The 20,498-nt window shown below is 42.7% G+C and overlaps 1 protein-coding gene across 1 annotated transcript; it reads left to right on the top strand.

The window, feature by feature from the left end:
* The first annotated feature begins 7,984 nt into the window (after window positions 1–7,984).
* On the top strand, window positions 7,985–20,113 carry TEX28 (testis expressed 28). Its single transcript, XM_016215138.2, has 4 exons — window positions 7,985–7,996; window positions 10,180–10,889; window positions 18,912–19,047; window positions 19,757–20,113. Exons 1-4 carry the CDS (start codon window positions 7,985–7,987, stop codon window positions 20,111–20,113), a joined length of 1,215 nt encoding a protein of 404 aa, XP_016070624.2.
* The last annotated feature ends 385 nt before the right edge of the window (window positions 20,114–20,498 follow it).

The raw sequence follows: 20,498 nt of genomic DNA, 5'->3' as shown, positions 1-20,498 counted from the left end.
TGTCTGATGGCTGTGGCAAGGACTTCTAGTACTATGTTGAATAAGAGTGATGAAAGTGGGCATCCCTGTCTTGTTCCTGTTTTTAAAGGAAATGGTTTTAGTTTTTGCCCATTGAGTATGATGTTGGCTGTAGGTTTGTCATATATGGCCTTTATTATGTTGAGATGTGTTCCCTGTATTCCCACTTTGCTGAGGGTTTTTATCAAAAATGGGTGCTGGATTTTGTCGAATTCTTTTTCTGCATCTGTTGATACGATCATATGATTTTTGTCCTTCATTTTGTTGTATCATATTTATTGATTTGGGAATATTATACCAGCTTTGCATCCCCGGAATAAATCCGAATTGGTCGTGGTGTATGATCTTTTTAATGTATTGCTGGATCCAGTTTGCTAGTATTTTGTTGAGGATTTTAGCATCTATGTTCATCAGGGATATTGGCCTGTGATTTTCTTTCCTTGTAGTGTCTTTATCTGGGATTAAGATGATGCTGGCCTCATAAAAAGAGCTTGGGGATTTTCCCTCCTCTTGAATTTTCTGGAATAGTTTGAGGAGAATAGGTGTTAATTCTTCTTTGAAAGTTTCATAAAACTCTCCTGTAAGTCCATCTGGTCCCAGGCTTTTGTTTGCTGGAAGATTTTTGATTACTGCTTTAATTTCATTAGTTCTTATCAGCCTATTCAGGTTTTCTGCCTCTTCTTGATTCAGCTTTAGAAGATTGTATGCTTTTAGGAATTTGTCCATTTTCCCATGTTGTCTAGTTTGTTAGCATATAGTTGCTTGTAATATTTTCTTATGATCCTTTATATTTCTGTTGGGTTAGTTGTTATATTACCTCTTTCATTTCTGATTTTATTTATTTGGGTCCTCTCTCTTTGTTTCTTGGTGAGTCTCGCTAAAGGTTCATCCATCTTATTTATCTTTTCAAAGAATAAGCTCTTGGTTTCATTGATATTTTGTATTGTTTTTTATTCTCTTTGTCATTAATTTCTGCTCTGATCTTTATTATTTCCTTCCTTCTACTTCCTCAGGACTTTTCTTGCTGCTCTCATTCTAGTTCTTTTAGTTGTTGTGCTAGATGACTTAGTAAAGCTCGCTCTTGTTTCTTGAGGTATGCCTGTACTGCTATGAACTTTCCTCTCAGGACTGCTTTCGCTGTGTCCCATAGATTTTGGGTTGTTGTCTGTTTATTTTCATTTTTTTCTAGGAAGTGTTTGATTTCTTCCTTGATCTCATTGGTAACCCATTCATTGTTTAATAATATGCTATTTAGCATCCATGTGTTTGAATTTTTTTGAGTTTTTTTATAGTGGTCAATTTCTAGTTTCATGGCATTGTGATCCTAGAAGATGCTTGACATGATTTCAGTCTTTTTGAATTTGCAGACTTGCTTTGTGTCCTAACATGTGGTCTACTTTTGAGAATGTTTCATGTGCACTTGAGAAGAATGTGTATTCTGCTGCTTTGGGATGAAATGTTCTGGAAATGTCAATGAAATCCATTAGATCTAGTGTGTCATTTAAGGTCTCTGTTTCCCTGTTGATCTTTTGTCTTGATGATCTGTACAATGATGACAGTATGGAGTTAAAGTCCCCCAATATGATTGTGTGCTGTTGATTTCCATCTTAAAGTCCACCAAGAAATTTTTAATATATTTAGGTGCTCCTATATTGGGTGCATATATATTTATAAGGGTTATTTCCTCCTGTTGTGTTGATCCCTTTAGTATTATGTAGTGACTTTCTTTGTCTCTTGTTATGGTCTTTTTTTTTTGAACTCTATTTTGTCAGAAATAATTATTGCTACTCCAGCTTTTTTTTTTTTCATTTCCATTTGCATGGAATATTTTTTCTCATCTCTTCACTTTCAGCCTGTGTGAATCTTTTGCTCTCAGATGGGTCTCTTGTAGACAACATATCTTTGGGTCCTGTTTTCTTATCCATTCAGCTACCCTATGTCTTTTGATTGGAGCGTTTTTTCTGTTTACATTTAAGGTTACTATTGATATATACTTATTTAATGCCATTTCCCCCCTTTATGCTGATGTACCTTTCTCTCAGTATTTCTTCTTCCTCTTAAAGCAGTCCTTTTAGCATTTCTTGCAATGCTGGTTTGGTGGTATGGAGCTCTTTTAGCCTTCTTTTGTCTGGGAAGCTCATTATTTCATTTTCAATTTTAAATGATAACTTTGCTGGAAAAGCAGCCTTGGTTGCAGGTTCTTGCTTTTCATTACTTTGAGAACTTCATGCCACTCGCTTCTTGCTTGAAGTGTTTCTGATGAGAATTCTGCTGTCAGCCTTATGGGGGTTCCATTGTAGGTCACTGCTTGTCTCTCTCTTGCAGCCCTTAATATTCTCTCTTTGTCCTTAACATTTACCATTTTAATTATGATGTGTCTTGGACTGGGTCTCTTTGGGTTCCTCTTGTTTGCGACCCTCTATGCTTCCCGAACTTGTGTGGCTGTTTTTCTCATCAGCCTAGGAAAGTTTTCTGTCATTATTTCCTCCACCAATTCTCTATCCCTTGCTCACTTTCCTCCTCTGGCACTCCTATTATGCGAATGTTGTTTTGCTTCATGTTGTCCCACAGCTCCCTTAGACTGTCCTCATGCTTTTTAAGTGTTTTTTTTGTTGTTGTTGCTCTGAATGAGTGTTTTTTTCTACCTTATCTTCTAAGTCACTTATTCTATCCTCTGATTCATTGAGCCTGCTTCCAATTCCTTCCAGAATATTCTTGATATCAGATATAGTATTCTTCATTTCTGCCAGGTTCTTATCTATGATATCTAGCTCTTTTATCATGTTTTCACTAAGTTCCTGAACCTTTCCATTAACTGTATTGTTGTTCTTCTTAATTTCCTTGAGCATCTTTAAAACCATTACCCTGAACTCTTTTTCTGATAACTTGCTTAACTCCATCTCATCAAAGTCTTTTTCTGGCGAGTTTTCCTTTTTTAGTTTGGGGGTTGTTTGTTTGTCTCCCCATTTTAGTGGCTCTTAGTGTTTGTATCTGTATATTAGATATATTTGCTGTTTCCCAGTCTTGTGGGGGGAGATTTTGTAGTGTATGTACAGTGGATCCCACAGGTGTATTTTCCTTATACTTCTGAGCTATTTGCTCTAGGCATGTCCCTTTTGTGGGTGTCCCTTTTGTCTGTTCTTTGGGCTCTCCTGTTGTGACTGAGTCTAGATTGTTGTTGACCTGTTCTTTGGAGGACTCTTCTCTCAGGTTGGCTAGCTGTGTGGCTCAGCCCCAACCACGTCATGTAAACTGTTGTACACATGCTGGCAAGACAAATCAAAACACAACCAAACTGCCAGGAAACAAGCAGTATCTTATAAAATATCCTGACAATCACCATGAAAACATCCCAAGAGAAAGTAGAATTGGGAGAGTGAAGTGATAACACAAATACTAAAGCAAAACAAACAAAAAACCCTCTAAAAAAAAAAAAGTAGAGGAAAGAGGGAAAAGGATATTATTGCTAATAGTAAAGAAAAATTTAAAAATAATAATAAAATAAAGTAAAAAATAGAGAAGCTACTGGGAGACAAAAGGGGCAGAGAAAAGATTTGGAAAAAAGTGTGAGCAAAAAATTAAGGGTAAATTGTAGGAATAGGAAAATAGTTGAAAAATTAAAAAAATAAAATAAAGAGACAAACAGAAACAAAGAAGCAAACAAAAAGACAGGAAGACAGAATAAAAGGAGAGGGAAAAAAAGAAAGAGAAAAAATAGGTTATGCCAATGGAACAAGAAGAGAGAGAGAGATAAAGCAAGGGTAGGGAGGGAGTCCAATAAGAGATATGGGGGAAACAATAGAGAAAAGCAATAACTTTTTGTTATAATGATAATATCCCAGCAATTAAGCAGAGAATATCAAGAAAATCTTGATAATAGGACAAAAAAACCAACAACAAAGCAAAACAAAGCAAATAAAAAAAGCAAAGCAAAACAAATTTTAAAAATTTAATTTAAAAATTTAAAAATTTAAAAAGAAAATTTTTTCTTTTCTCTCTTTAAAAAAAAAAAAGAAATCAGTCAGGTGAGTTTCATCTGGGCTGCTTATATTATCTGAGGCTCACTGTTTTGTATGTTGATTTCGGTTCTCCTGGGAGGTACTTGTGTCAGCCAATGTCAGGAGCTGTCTAGGTTTGGCTCTGGTGTCCTTAGGTAGTTGGCTGGTCTGAGGCTCTCTGTCGACCACCTCCACTTGTCAGCTATTTTGCTTCCCCCTTGTAGTTGCCTGGTTTTACTCCAGAGTCTTCTGAAGAGTCTTTAGGGTGCAGGATGACTAGTGTAGCTCAGGATATTGCTCCCCTTACTTAGAGGTTTTGCTGTCAGGCACTCACTGTGAGGGAGTTAGTCTCTGCTCCACAGCCAGCTCCTCAGTCTCCACCCTGTCCTCTGATTCTAGTTCCCCATGCTCTGGCCTGCTGCAGTTTCAGATTGATTTCAGCCTGTTGCCTTTTCTGTATGGGCAGCTTCAGCAGCCTGGGCTCAGTGGGTTCTATTAAAAAGAAATTCTGGTGAGCACTTTGCCTGCCCAGCCCCTAACAGGGGTTTTAAGCTTTTCCTCCAGTTCCCAAACAATAGTCTCTGAGAGTCTTATTCTTGTAATGTCCTCCTGTGAGCTGTTTTCCTTTCCCCCTCAGGACTGTGCCTTGCTGGGGATATCTGGGGTTTATGTGAGCTGAACCAGCCCTTTTCCTGTTGCGGGTGGTGCTCCTAGCTTGCAGGAGAGGTAGTTGTGCTCTGCCCCTCCTTTCCTGGATCTGTTTGGCTAAACTCACAGGGCTCGTATTTCAAACTCTCCACTATGCAGAAACAAATCCCAGCTTTCGCTGGTCTGTCTCCCCAGTGCAAGCCAGGAAGGTGCACGACCATTCTGCTATCAAAAATTCAAAAATGCACAAAGCAGCACACAGGCAGATAACTGATCCTTCAAGGTCCCGTTGCCCCCACTCCTTGGTACCAAGCAGGAGGGGTCATGAAGTCAGCCGCACACAGGTCCCCTGCATAGTTGATCTCAGTAAAGCTGGGGCAGCTCCTTGTGTACTATCCTGGCTCCCCTCACGGCAGGTCAAAAATCCCTGATTCACTGCACCGGCAGCTCCGGCAGCTCCGGAGTCTGGAGACTCAGTCCGCCCCACTGGTGGCTCCAGTCTCTCTCTGGTGCCTGGAGTCCCAACCCCCTCCCCCCCAGCTCCAGTCCCTCTCTGGCAGAGGGCTTTTTTCCCCTCCCCCATGCCACACAGTTCAAATACTTTCTGGGGTTCAACACATTGCCTTACAGGAAAGCAGAAGGTCCCTGTAGGTGGATGCCCAGTGCAGCCTTCTGGCCCCTTTATATTGGGAAGCCACACACTGTGGGACAGCCTTTCTTATGGTCAGAGCCTGGTGTGAAAGACTCCAGTCCCAGCCACCATTAGAAGCATTGTTTCACTAGGAAAGCGCAGCCCCCTCCTCGCAGGCACACTGTGCCCCTGGGTCCCTCTGCCTGCCCAGCACGGGCTCTCTTTCCCTTCTCCTCCTCTCGGGGTTTGAGATCCCCACTTTTGGATGTGGGTCCACACTCCCAAGGAAACAAGTTGTGCAGCCTCTAAGCCTCGGGGCTCAGGGTCCAGCACATGCTTCAGGGGGGACTCCCTCTTTCTACGCCCCCCCCTTACCAGACTCTATGATGTTTCTTCAGTGCTCCCTACTCACAATATGTCCACTCAGGTATATTTCTCTTATTTTTCCAAGCTGGTTATGCAGTATTTTAGTGGTAAATCAAGTCCGTGGCTGGGAGCAAGGGCTCTCTGCTGCTTCTCACAGTGCTGCCATCTTCCCTCCCACTCCCATTGGATTTTTAATTAGGATTTCATTGAATTTATAGGTTAATATGTAGGGGGCTAACATATTTACAGTATTGAGTCTTCTCCTCAAGTACATGGTATATAGTCATTAATAATCACATCTTATTGACATCCTGTTTTATATTTTATATTTAACCAGAGATCTTTTTCTTTTTCTTCTTCCTTTCCTACATTTTGTGGATTAATCAAGTTCCATTTTATGTCTCACCTTGGTTATTTGGATATTATGTACCTGGATTTTTCCTAGTGGTTCCCTTTAATTGTTTTCACCAACATTTTTCTCTCAATTTTGAGTTTTATGTGATATCCATAAAATTTCCCAATAGAACAAGTCATTAGCAAATTTTAATTTTCCTTATTTCCTATTTCCTTTTAAACAGTTATTTAGTTCTTTTATTTATCAATGGTATATATGAAGATAGTTTAAAGCAGGGGCCAGCAAACTTTTAAAATATATATATTTTTATTGTTGACAGTATTAAAGATGTCCCTCACTTCCCCCCCAGCAAACTTTTTCTATTCAGAGCCAGATAGTAAATATTTGAGGCCCCAGGATCTCTGTTGCAGGTACTCAACTCTGCCATTGTGCTGACACAAACACAACTATGGACAATATGTAAATGAACAAGAATTGCTATGTGCCAATTACACTTTGCTTATGGACATTGAAATTTGAATCTCGTATAATTTTCACATGCCAAAAATATTCTTTTTCTGATTTTTCAACCATTTAAAAATGGAAAAATCATTCTTAGCTCACACCTATACAAAACCAGGCCACAATTTGCCAAACCCTGGTTCAAATAGTTAAATTGTTCTACGAGATTTATGACAAAAAATAGCAATCCCTCCTGGCTGGTGTAGCTCAGGAGTTGAGCATCGACCTATGATCCAGGAGATCATGGTTCAATTCCTGGTCAGGACACATGCCTGGGTTGTGGCCTCGATCCCCAGTAGGGGGTGTGCAGGAGGCAGCCGATCAATGACTCTCTCATCATTGATGTTTCTCTCTCTCTCTCTCTCTCTCTCTCTCTCTCTCTCTCTCTCTCTCTCTCTCCTTTCCTTTCCTCTCTCTGAAATCAATAAAGACATATTTTTAAAAAAAATAGCAATCCCTGGGTTACACCCACTCAATTGTCCACTCTCCAGAATCAACCACTTTCTACCCTTTTAGCTGTTTCTTTTGGCATTTACCTCTAAATGCTGTTTATTTAGTTCTCTAAATAAACAGCTTATAGTGCTATTTCTTTATTTTTTATATTTTAGAAATTATTGAATGACTTCTCACTATAAAGGACAATGATTAGCTTGTTCACTCCCCACCCCTCACCATCCTTCTAGTATGGTATTCAATGGTTTGGGTTAGATCATTCCTTGATGTTCACATTGTCAAGTTCATGAAAACACTGGTCACAACTGAGTCGTTACTCTGATGACTTTTCCTTTCTCTTCCAGTGTTTTGTTTTCCTTAGAGTTAACACTTGTCTCCCCCAATCCCTGTGTTGCTTGTTCTCTGCTATATAGGTCAGCACTTCTCCCAGCTGTCTATATCTCCTCTCCAGCTGTTCAAATATGTCAGGCATTTCATTCATTTCATTCCCTTGGAGTGCTTGCTGCTAGAGCTTTTTGAGTTGCCCTCCAGGACTGCTGTCCAGCCACCAGCCTAGGCTCCTGCACCATCATCCTGGAGATTACATTTGCCTATCTTTTGGCTTGGGGCCCCTATTTCATAGATTCCATCTCTACTTTTTTCTGAGGTTCTTCTCTGGTTTTGGTGGAGCACCTTCTCTGGTAGCTTCCAGAGAAAGAATTCAGAAGAAGTAAACTATATGAGTACCTCCATGTTGGAAAATGTCTTTAGTCTAAGCTCATAATTGACAGTTTGGGTGTAGAATTCTAGGTTGGAAAATCATTTCTTCCTCAAATTTGGAAGACATTAGTTCATTGTTTAGTAGTTCCTGGTGCTTTGCTAAAAAGTTTGAAGACATTCTGACTTCTGATTATTTGAATGTGATCTGTTTTTTTCCTCTCCAACGGTTATTCTTTCAGGATATCGAAGATATTATTCAACTCTTTTCTGGATTTCATTGGTGCCATTGAGAAGTCAGCTTTCAGTCTAAAAGTCATGGTTTTAAAGGTAATGAGCCCCCCCTTTTATTCAATTTATTCAATTTATTGGGGTGATGGTTAATAAAATTATATAGGTTTCAGGTGTACAATTCTATAATACATCATCTTTATATTGTATTGTGTGTTCACCATCCGAAGTGGTAATCAGCTTTTTAATTTGGCTGCTTTTAAGGTCTTATATCCAGGTGTAGATCTATTTCTGTTCTTCCTGCTTGGGGTTTATTGGGCTTCTTGAATTTGTGGATTTATGTCTTTCATCAGTTCTGGAAAGTTCTTAGTGACTGTCTCTTAAAATCTTGCCACTGCCTCATTCTATCTTCTCCCTGTGGCATGGCAGTTAGATTTTTTTTAAAAGACTTTCTATTTTCCATGTCTTCTGTTTTTCAAATTTTTTCAAATTTTCTATTTCTTTGTGCCTTTGTGCTGCATTCTAATGCTTTCTTTATCTATTCTACAATTTACTTATATTTGTCTCCAGCCATTTCTAATCTGCTATTAAATCCATCTATTGAACATTTTAAAACTTTTAAAAATTGTGAAATCTGGCGTATATACATAAAGGTACAGAAAACATCAACATACAGTTTAGGAAATAACAAGGTGAACACACATTTAACTACAACCCAAGTCAAGCACCCTGGCCTCCATGTGTCTCTCCCAATCCCCATCCCCTTCTTTTACCCTAGTGGGAACCATGTCCTGATGTTTATGCTACCAACACATATGCTTTTCTTTGTAGCTGTATTGCTTTTGTATGCATCCTTAAAAACATCATTTTGTTTTGTCAGCTCTTGAACTTTATACAAATGGAATCATATATAGTATAAATTATCTTTTGTTTCGCTTCTTTTATTCAGCATTATGCTTATTCATTCATGTTTTCAGGGTTGTTCATTTCCATTGTTGTATAGTAGTATATTATTGAATATGTTACAGTTTGCTTACACATGCTACTATTAATGAGCAGGTAGATTGTTTCTAGCATTTGGTTATTGGGAACATTAATGTCCCTGTCTCTCAAGGACATACCTAGGAATGTAATTGCTGGGCCATTTGGTATACATGCCTTCAACTTTACAATATTACCAAATGCTTTTCCAAAGTGCTCATACCAATTACTCTCCCACCAGGATTGAGAGTTCCCATTGCTCCATATCTTGGCCAACATTTATTATTGTTAGTCTAAGTTCTGCCAACCTGCTAGGTCCATTGTGGCAGCACATTGTGTGTTTCTTAATTGAGGTATAATTTGCATATAATAAAATACACAGAACCTAGCTATCTATCACAATATAATCACTCCTGACTTTGTACTGGGAGAGCATTTCAGTCATGAAGGCACTTATGGTTAAAAAGTAGAACAGAACAGTGGCTCTTCCTGTTCAGACGCCATTGACCTCTCCTAGTTCAACATCATTCACTCTGCCCTGGTCCACTCTGTTCCAGCTACGCTGCTATGGCCATCTTTATTTTAGACATGAGAAAATTGACTCTCTGAGTGGTTTATTAGCTTTCCCAAGACCCCAGACTGGTAGAGTTAAGATTTGAACTGAGCTCTGTCTCAAAGGCAGTGCTTTTCCTGTTATCTTTCACCATGTGAGAGACCCATTCATTTGTGTCACAATAGAATTTTTCATCCTATACTATGAGCTCTATGAGAGCAAAAAATGTGTCTGGCTTCTGTAACATATGGTAGGCAATCAGGAAATATGTGTTGAATGAATGACTGAATAAAGGAACAAACCTGCTAAGTGCAAAACTCTCTGCTTATCTCTTCTGTCTGCCCAGCAGTAGCAATACAGCAAGGTATATGGCTTAATGGGAATGAGTTTATTCCATACTTTACAAGAACAGTTTTTAATAAAATGAGATGCACAGCTTGTAATTTTTGGAAGGGAGGAAGCCCAAGAACAGAAAGGGTAGGTGTGGAGGGGCTTTCTAGCCATCTGGGGTTATAGTGAGATACACCCATAAAGCAAGAAGTCGAGTGCTGAAAAGGAGGGGTCCAGAAGATGAAACTGACTTCTCTGATCTGTGTTGGGCCCACCTCGAATACATGAATCTTGCATATATAAGTATCTGTACATACATATAAGTATTTTTATAGAGTGATGCAATAATGTGTTCAATTCTCCTACTATTTGTAGCTTACAGAAAAGTACTTGTTTTTTGTTTTGTTTCCCAATGCAGGCGGAATACACCAAGAGCCCAAGTGCAACCCTCCCCTCCAACATTCCCTCGTGCAGGTCCTTGTCCTCCAGTGAGGGGTGCGCCAGTGGCCACTCCAGCCTCTTGGATGGGGAGATGGCCCAGAACTTACAGGAGAGCATCAAGCACCGTATCCTCTACCTCTCAGAGCAGCTGAGAGTGGAGAAGGCCAGTCGGGACGAGAACACTGTGGGCTACCTCAGGCTGGTGTCCAAAGCTGAACGACACCAGGCCTTTCACATCCGGCAGGCCTTTGAGAAGGTGAACCAGCGTGCCTCTGCCACCATTGCCCAGATTGAGCGAAGGCTCCGCCAATGTCACCAGCAGCTGCAGGAGCTGGAAGAAGGCTGCCAGCCCAAGGGCTTAGTACTGAAGGAAGAAAGCAGCTTGAACAATTGCCAGCAGCTCAGTGAGAAGGCCCCATTTTTAGAGCCTCCCAAGCCAGGTGGGAAAGATTGCTTATCCACCAACCTGTTTGACAGACACTTCCCATCAGAGAGTCATTTTCTGACCTTACAGCAGGGGGCGTCCTCAGAGATAAAGGGAAACTTGCTATTGCAGAAGGTGAGGGAAGAGCTCAAAGACATCGAGAAGTTCCACCTATGTCTCCAGGTGTCCTATCAGTGCCTAAAGGGGAGGTATCTGACAGACCTGCATGTGTCGCTGGAGTCCCTTCAGGAGGAAAAATGCAGGTGAGGTGGAACCCCTTCTGACACCTTGGCTCTGGGGACAGCCCCCAGGACTGTCTGTAGGAGGCTGAAGGGGAGCTGGGGAGAGGGGAAGGAGAAGCTCAGCGTTCCTCTTAGCGACTGGGCCCCCGCAGTGAAGAGGGCTCATCCACTGTCCATGGTTGCACACCAGCCTGACCCTCTGCTGGCAAATGAAGCTCCAGCCCCAGGCCCCACCAGGCAGTCCTGCACCTGCAGCTCTAACTGGAATGGCAGGAGACAGCTGACATGATGGTGAGCCCAGCAGAAACCCATCATCAGTTAGGAGGCGTTTTGCCATCCCATCTGCTGGAATGGTGTATAGGCAGAGCTGGAGTTGCCTTGACAGCTCTGATCCCTTCACTTGTGCTCATGGCTGAACTGGGGCACAATGTCACATGTGGGACATTTATTCTGAAAATGACTGCCTTCTGGGGAATGTTTTCTCCCCACTGCGTCGTGGGTTGATTTTATTTTCATCTAAGAAAAGACCTGGCCCATACCCTCCAAAAGGCAAACTCAAAGGACCCTTCCATTCCTATCTGGTCACTTCTCAGGGTCCCACTTGCCCTCAAAGGTGCCACACTCCCTCCCCTGATCCCTGCAGTCTTCATTAATGCTAATCCTTTCTCTCCACTACACTGACAACGGGGCTTTATCTTGTCCACTTCTATATTCCTCATGCCTAAAACTGTGCTAGCCATTTAGCAGGTACTCAGTAAATATTTGTTAAATAAGTAGGATAAAGGGAGTGAGGGATTCCCTTAGATGAGGCAAGATTCTCAACATTTTCATGAAAGCAAGTCCATTTAATCCATTTAGTCTGTTTTCATGGGGAAATCTTACTTGCATTTACACTAATTGGCAATTCCATAAAGGGCAGTCAAAGAATACAATGGGGCAACCCACTGTCAAGTAAGATAACTAATCAGAATTACAAGTTTCTTTTAGAGGTGATTTTCATAAGACATGGCAACACAATCTAAAATCTTGACACTCTTAAAGGCCCCTTTGTCAAAATAACATTTCCAAGGTTGGGTTTATATAAAGCAAGACCAGAGCTTGGTGGCAGTTATACATACCCCCATACGTTTCCATATTGCCCAGACCAATGGGACTGTTGTGCTCAGGTGAACTCTTAACCTCTTAAGCAAATCAGAATCTGCCAGCTGTGCAGGGGAGTAGGATGACCTACCTGCCCCCCCAGACTCTGTGTGAATTCCACAAGCTTGCACTGCTGAGACAGCCCCCACCACCACCATTGGAATGTGACAGGAGTGTGAAATAAACTGTGTTCAGCTACTGATATTTTCTGGTTGTTGGCTACAGCAGTTAGCCTACCCTGATTAACATACTTTAGAAGCAAAAAAGCAGGTCTGTAGGACTCAGATTTACCAAGAGAAATGGAGGACTGGCTGAAGATGACTTGATGCAATAACAGTGACTACAGGGAGCACATAGCATTGTTTACCTACAGCGTTCAGGTGCCCACTTTACAGGTGGGGAGAAAGAATTTCAGAGAGGCACAAGCAAGCTACACAGCTAGGAAGTGCAGACCCGAGTGCATGTCAGCATGTCCTAGCCGGCTGTGTGGCTTCCTAAGCTAAGTGAGGGTGACACAAGAATTCATTGCATTTAAATATATATATATATCTCCTTCAAATCTTTTTAAAAACCTTTATGTAAGCTAGATGCAGACATAGGAAAGGGTACGAGACATATGTGTTCAACTCAATGAAGTGTCACCCTGTCTCCATGCCTGTGTATTCACCACCCAGGTGCCTGTGATTGTCATGTCTTCTCTGGTGCATCACAAACTGAACTTTCAAACTGAAAAGTCCTATAACATTTCTCACTGGTAAAACTGTTTGCATTCAAGAGGGCTTTCTTTTTTTAATTTTTAAATTGAGATGAAATTCACAAAATGTAAAATTATCTGTTTTAAAGTGTATAATTCAATGGCACTTAATATATTCACAATATTGTGAAACAATCAGCTCTATGTAGTTCTAGAACATCATTCCAGAAAGAGACCCCATCACTATCCCCCTCCTCCAGCCCATGCTCTGTTTCTACTGATTCGTCTATTCTGACATTTCAGATAAATAGAATCATAGAGTATGTTGTTTTTGTGTCTGGCTTCTTTCACCCAGTATAATTTTGAGATTAATCCAAGTTGTGTGTAAGAACAGTTCATTCCTTCTTGCTCAGCAGGATTCTATTGCATGGCTGCACCAGTTTGTTTACCCATCATCTGTTGCCAGTTGGGGCTGTTATGAATAAAGCTGCTATGAACATTCTGGTACAAGTCTTTTTGTGAATGTACAGGGTTGGGCAAAAGTAGGTTTACAGTTGTTTGTATGGAAAATAATACAATAATTAATAAATAATAATACAAGAATAAACTCTGTGTTTCATATACTCACAGCTATAAACCTACCTTTGCCCCACCCTGTACACTTTCATATGTGGAATAATAGGGTAAATGTACGTTGAACTTTTAAAGAAACTGCCAAACTGTTTTCCAATATGGTTGTACCCTTTTATGTTTCTACCAGGAGTGTACGAGTGTTCCAGTTGCTTCACACTCTGGCCAACACTTGGTATTGTCAGTCTTTGAAATTTCAGCTTCTTAAGTTCAGCCACAACTTGGTGGCCCCTAAATTCCAAATTGTGTCATCCTAACCCAGGTTTTTGCAACCTCAATACTATTGACATTTTGGACCAGATGATTCTGTTTTGGGGGTGCTGTCCTGTACACTGGAGGATGTTGAGCAGTGTCCCCACTAGATGCCAGGAACACCTTGGAGGAGTTTCCTACAGCTGTCATAACAAATTACCCCAAACTTGGTGGCCTCAAACAACAGAAATTTATTCTGTCACAGTTATGGAGGTCAGAAGTCTGAAATCAGCTTTACTTGGCTGAAGTCAAGGTGTTAGCAGGGCCATGCTGCTTCTGGAGGCTCTAGGTGAGATCCATTCCTGGCCTCTTCCAGCTTTTGGTGGCTGCCAGGCTTCTTTGCTTGCAGCCACATCACTTCAGTCTTCAAGGCGAGCATCCTTCCCATCTTTCTCTGTTCTGTCTTCACATGGCCTTCTTCATTGTGTGTAAAAGTTCCCTCTGTCTCTCTCTTACAAGGATGTGTGTGATGGCAATTAGGGTCCTCACATGCTCAGGAGGAGCTCCACTGTCCCTGCCGCATTCCCTAGCCATACCCCTGCTGCTTGAGCACCCCCACATCTGTTTCTCCATCTCAGATTTCTAATCCAAGTGGCAGGCCATGGGTTCCAGCTTAATTTGCCAAAAAACCAATCCTCAGATATAGTTAAGAGTATAATCTTTTGCAACAACAATATAGTTTAGGACAATTTGTATTGGAGAAGGCAGCCTTATCAACTTTAGAAGATTTAGGAGGCATTTTGATTGACTGGTCATCATTTTGTCTTTGTAAGAGCATTTTTCAGAGTGGTCCATTTGCCTTTGTGACTGGAGAAGCTGGACAGAGAGGGGGTACTTGACTAAAAGAGGGACAATGAGAAGAGTCAGCTGTGTCACAGCCAGGACACTGCTGCCAGAGGGTAAAGAGGCTGGGGGAAAGGGAAGGGGGGACTGAGAGAATATCTTTATGAATTAATATCTTCTTAATTCATTAATTTATTCAAGAATATATTTACAAATATATTCATACATTCTTATAAATATATTAATGAAGATTCTATTAATTCACTTCATATTCATGAAGAATATACTCATGAAAACATACATAGCTAATATCTTGAATGTTCTTGTGGCTGGATCTTGCATGGTAATGGAAAGATAATCATGGGGAATCTACGTTCAGGGTACACACCCTGCCTCTCCCCCTTTCTGTGGACAGTAGCCTTGGCCATGTTGTCAGCCCACTCTCTTCTCAACAGGGTACAGTGCAGAGACTAATGGAACGTTCCTTGAAACACTGTTATGAATTGGCTCTTGATGAACTGGCTTTCAACAGATGAGTGTTCAGCTTATTAGCTCCCTGGGGGACATATACTTGTGGGTGTCAGTCAAGTTCTTTTTTTTTTTTTTTTTTAATTTTTATTCATTTTTATTTTTAAAAAATTTATCTTTATTGTTGAAAGTATTACACATGTCCCATTTTTCCCTCCCAATTGACCCCCTCCACCTCACTCCCACCCTCTCCCCAGGCCTTCACCCCATCATTGTCTGTGTCCATGGGTTATGCATATATGCATATAACTCCTTTGGTTAATCTCTTCCCACCTTCCAGCCCCCTTCCCTCTTCCCTCTGAAATATGATCGTCTGTTACATGGGCCAATGTCTCTGGATCTACTTAGTTTGTCAGATTCTTTTGTTCATTAGTTTCTTCTTAAAAAAGACCCTTCAACATTTCCTGTAGTGCTGGTTTGGTGATGATGAACTCCTTTAGCTTTTCCTTGTCTGAGAAGCTCTTTATCTGACCTTCAATCCTAAATGATAGCTTTGCTGGGTAGAGTAATCTTGGTTGTAGTTCCATGTTTTTCATCACTTTGAATATTTCTTGCCACTCCCTTCTGGGACTGCAAGGTTTCTTTTGAGAAATCAGCTGACAGTGGTATGGGTGCTCCCTTGTAGGTAATGAACTGCTTTTCTCTTGCTGCTTTTAAGATTCTCTCTTTGTCTTTAACTTTTGGCACTCTAATTATGTGTCTTGCTGTGAGCCCCTTTGGGTTCCTCTTGTTTGGGACCCTCTGTGCTTCCTGGACTTGTAAGTCTATTTCTTTCCCCAGGCAGGGGAAGTTTTCTGTAATTATTTTTTCAAATAGGTTTTCAATTTCTTGCTCTCTTTCCTCTCCTTCTGGTACACCAATGTTGGGCCTCTTGAAGTTGTCCCAGAGGCTTCTTATACTATCTTCATATTTCTGGATTCTTTTTTCTTTTTGCTCTTCTAGTTGGTGTTTTTTGTTTCCTCATGTTCCAAATTGCTGATTTGATTCTCAGCATCCTCTACTCTACTGTTGATTCCCTGTAAATTATTCTTCATTTCAGCTCGTGTAGTATCGATTTTCTCAATTATTTTCGTCATACTCTTAGTAATATCCTTGAGCATCCTTATAACCATTATTCTGAACTCTGTATCTGTTAGCTTTCTTGGATCTATTTCATTTAGTTCCTGTTCTAGAGATTTCTTCTGTCCTTTCCTTTGTGACATGTTTCTTTGCCTCTACATTTTGGCTGCTTCCAGGTGTTTGTTTCTGTGTATTAGGTAGAGTTGCTATGTCTCCTGGAATTTGTAGAGTGGCTTTGTGTAGTAGGTGTCCTGTAGTGTCCAGTGGCTCAGCCTCACCAGTCACCTGAGCTGGGCCTTTTAGGTGCTCCTCTGTGTGGGCTGTGTGCACTGTCCTGTTGGTTGCTGTTGGCATCACTGGGAGGAACTGATCCCCAGACCAATCAGCTGTGAGGACCTGTTGCAACTACAGCCAAAGAGCTGCTGTGCTGGAGGCACTCTTATGGAACAGGATTTACTTCAGTGGAGCTTTGGTGTTCACCAAGTGAGCCCCTTGAGTGTGTCACTTGTGGATGTGGTAGGGTTGTAATCCAGCGTGGTCGAGTCTGACCACCAGGTGCACTGTCTCTGAGGCCTCCCTGGAGGTGCAAAGCCAGCCTGTGCCAGTGCCTTGCCCAGGGCCATCCAGCATGAGCTACTCAGCAATCTATAGATGGCTGCTACTTGTGCTGGGCTTGGAGGTGTCCAGGAGAGGCCAAGCTATGAGCCAATGCAGGCTGCTGCTAGTGCCAGGCCTGGGGCCACTTATTAAGCTGTATGGGGCACGCTGCTGCTTGTTTGAGAGATTTGAGGAAAATCCTAAGCATAAGGCTCGAGAGGCCACTTGCATAGAAAAGCCCCTGGAAATGGCCTGGATGAGCCTGCAGGTGGGGAGGGGCGGGGCCTCCGGGAATCACGGGGCGGGGCCAAAGGTGTGAGTCAGGTCCTGATGATTCAAATATGGCGCCTGCCTGCTAGCTGTGTGTGGGGAGAACTTGCCAAAGGAGCAATGGCCTCTGCCAGCTCTTCTGCCTGGGAGAAAGCTGCCCCTATAGCTCTTACCCCAACTTCAGGCAGGTTAGTTCCTCCCCGAGGGTCCCAGGTCCTTTCAGGCTGCTCCCGGCGCTGGGCTCAGAGGGAGCGTCCGAGTGAGTCCGTGCCGGGCCCTTTAGAGGAGCTGCTGGGGCTCCCAAAGATTCCGTGACCCTCAGTCACAGTCCCTGCTGGTTTCACAGCCCGGAGTTGTGGGGACGTCTCATCCTGGCCCTGGAGCCCTGGGCTGGGGGCCTGCTGTGGAACTGGGACCCCCTCACTCTTCTGGGAAACCCCCACCGCCGAGATTCCCTCCTGGGTTTCAACCGTGGCACCGGGTGTGGGCCGCGGCCGCGTCTCTGTGATTCAGCCCCGATCCACCCGCGTCTCCGCCCCTCCTGCCGGTCTCGATGCTCCTTCAGTTCCCTGGTTGTGGGGCTTCTGTGCAGCCGGATCTCAGGAGGCTCTGAGTGATGGTGGTTCTGTGTTTTAGTTGTAATTTTGACGTGGTTGCGGGAGGCGGCGGGTGCAGCTGTTACCTACGCACCATCTTGTTTCCTCCTCAGTCAAGTTCTTGAAGCAGGACCAAATTACCTCCTTGCCTCACATTGCCTGTCTGTGCTACAGCACCATCAGTTATGGCCGTCAGTCACGGCCATCAGCCGGGCCCCTCACTGCCCTGGTCTCCAGCATTCTCTGGTACCTTTCCTCTTCTCTGGTTTCACCGCCCCTGGCTTGGGTCAAGCCTTCCTCAGCTCTTCCCGAAATGAAAGTGCTCAAAGCCATCTGACATCTGTCCTTCTGGCCTATCCTTCCTGTTGCCCAAATGAGGCACCTCAAAGATTTTTTAAATTATAAAACATCCCAAACCCAGGCGAAACGTAGAGAATAGCACGATCAACACTGTGTGCCTACCCCTGAGCTTTCTCAGATCCTCAAATTTACCATTTTTGCTTCAAATCTTATTTTTTTAAGAAATAAAACTTTAAAAAATTCACTTGAAGCTCTTTCATTACCCCTTTAGCCAGCAGCATTTCCTTTCTTTCCACTTGGCTATCCTCATTGGGCACTTATCTTTTCCATGCATGTTTTTATTCTTTTACTACTTACATATGTAGGCATAAACCACAGCTAGTGATGTTTTGTTTATATTTTTAACAGATCTACTGAGATATAGTTTACATGCCATAAAATGCACTGTTTTAACTGTACATTTTAATGATGTTCAGTAAATTTACTGAATTGTGCAATCATTACCACAATCTTATATTTGTTATTTGTTTTAATAATAGCTTTATTGGGATATAATTCACATACCATAAAACTCATCCATTTAAAGTGTACAATTCAGTAGTTTTTAGTATATTCATAAAGTTGTGCAATCATTACCACTATCTCATTGCAGACCATAACATTGCCATCATTCCAAAGAGAAACCCCATCCCCATTAACACTCACTCCTCACCTTCCCCTCCCCCAGCCCTCAGCAACCACTATCCTGTTTCTGTCTTTCTGGATTGGTCTATTCTGGACATTTCATATAAATGGAATCATACACTATGTGGTCTCTTGTGACTGCTCCATCTTTATAATCCACAGATTTTTATGGAATAACTATTGAATGCCAAACATTGGTGCTGGGAATACATATGGAATTTAATAGCATACAGAGGTAATTTAGATTTTGATTTCCACAACTTCTAGTATATCTCTATTTTGTTAAAGCTGTTGCAAAAGGGGAACGATAGATAGGAGATACACGACTGTCAGTGTGGGTGTGGCTGAGGTGCAGACCTGGAAGAGTAGGCTGAGTTTGACTGGAGCTGAGGGCAAGAGGAGGAAGGCAGATCCTGAACCCAAGTCTAGTCTTGATGCAGGATCACTCACTGCCAGCACAAGCTCTGGGTGGGGTACTCAGAGAGTATTACTTTCTCTTTTGCTCCCAAGACATGCGTTGATGGAAGAACTGGTGAATGACCACCTGCAGCGGCACCTGGATGAAATTTACTGTCTCAAACAGAATCTGGCCTATGCTGAAGAGAAAATGGCCTATCTTTCCTATGAGAAAGCCAAGGAAATATGGGTGAGTTCCTCATGGGGGAGCTTTATGAGAAAGGGCCAGTGAGAAGGATGTAGGGATGAGAGAAGCAAGGGATGAGCAAATCTGTTCTGATAACCTCCAAACCAAGGAAAGAGACAGATATTCAAGCTGTACCCCTGTTGAGGATTCAATGGTAACTCACACATTTCTTTTCGAGCTAGCAGTGTCCAATCTTTATGTTCATGCCACACTTCCACCCTCCCCCCACCTTAGCTGATCTGGGAACTTGGGCACTGCAGTTTTCATATTTGAACCTGCACAGAACCACCTGCGGGGGTGCTGATGAGTACTCAGGAGCTGGTGCTGCTGCAGGGAAAACCAGCTGGGAAACCCTGCTTTTGACCCTGGAGTGGCAAGCATGGGTAAAGGATTTCCCTCTCCTTTAACAGATAGCCTCACTCTCTTCTACACCCTCAGACCGTACACCTGTCCTTGGTCAGCTCTTTCAAGGCCAGGCTTTCAGTCTCAGACCACATTGGATGAGGGCGAAGTCAGATGAGACCTTCACTGTTACTAGGAAATATGGACTCTCCCAAGACAGGGTCCTCAGCATGTTGGTGCTCTAGGTTCTTGATTTCCCTCCTAAATCTTCAGCTCACCAACACTTACTGTGTGACCCTTAAGAACTCAGGTAAAGGACCACACTTCCCTTCTGACCTCTGGCGAAGGCATGTGTTTTTATCACCTGCAGGAGGTCATGGAGACTTTCAAGAGTCGTATATCCAAGCTTGAAACTCTACAGCAAGTGACTCAAGTGAAGACGACAGAGAACCTCAGGAACTGTTCCCAGAAGTTCATGTTCCAATTTCTGAACCTGCTCCTCACACTGGCCACCATCTTCTTGGTCTTCATCTCTACTGTGTGCGCCTGCTCCTTTCCGCTGTTGAATTCACACCTGCGCACATGCACTGTGCTCATGCTGATTGGGGTTGGGGCCTTGGCCTGGCAAAAGTGGCATGCCATTCCTGCCATGGACTGGCAGGTCTGGGTCCCCTCCAGATGGAGACTGTATTCCAAGGACTCAAAGCCTCTATCAGATGGGCCTTGAAGGGCCTGGGTTTGCTAGTTCCTCCCCCTTCCAGGTGTCAGGGCATCCAGCCAGCCCTCCCCAGGCAGCCACTTCTCAGCTCTCCCTTTCAGATTTTATCAGCACCAGCCCCATGAGAGGTATGTGAGTGCCCACCCAGCTCACAGTTCCCTTTCTCACAACCCTTCCATACCATCTGCAGACGTGAGGTTTGGAAAAGATTAAAATCTCTGAAGTACAGCGTTGTGCTCCTCTGTAAACCCCTCACACCCTCTCTCAACCTAGTGACTGAACACTCAGAGGCTCAGGTGCCCCCCTCTGTGACTTTGTTGTTTTTGACAAAGAGAAACTACATTTACTTCACAGGGATGGAAAAGAAGGGATGGTGACCAAAGCCCCGGTGAGT

This window comes from Miniopterus natalensis, chromosome X (genome assembly GCF_054644295.1).
Source record: "Miniopterus natalensis isolate mMinNat1 chromosome X, mMinNat1.hap1, whole genome shotgun sequence".
In the NCBI taxonomy this organism is placed as follows: Eukaryota; Metazoa; Chordata; class Mammalia; order Chiroptera; family Miniopteridae; genus Miniopterus; species Miniopterus natalensis.
The sequence above is the reverse complement of the archived record's forward strand: the minus strand, read 5'-3'. Positions and strand labels throughout refer to the sequence as shown.

What these genes read in the sequence shown, in the direction of transcription:
- TEX28 (XM_016215138.2), top strand. An exon ending in CTTCAGGAGGAAAAATGCAG is followed by an intron (nt 10,890 to 18,911) that starts GTGAGGTGGAAC and finishes TTTGCTCCCAAG; the next exon opens with ACATGCGTTGATGGAAGAAC. An exon ending in AGAAAGCCAAGGAAATATGG is followed by an intron (nt 19,048 to 19,756) that starts GTGAGTTCCTCA and finishes TATCACCTGCAG; the next exon opens with GAGGTCATGGAGACTTTCAA.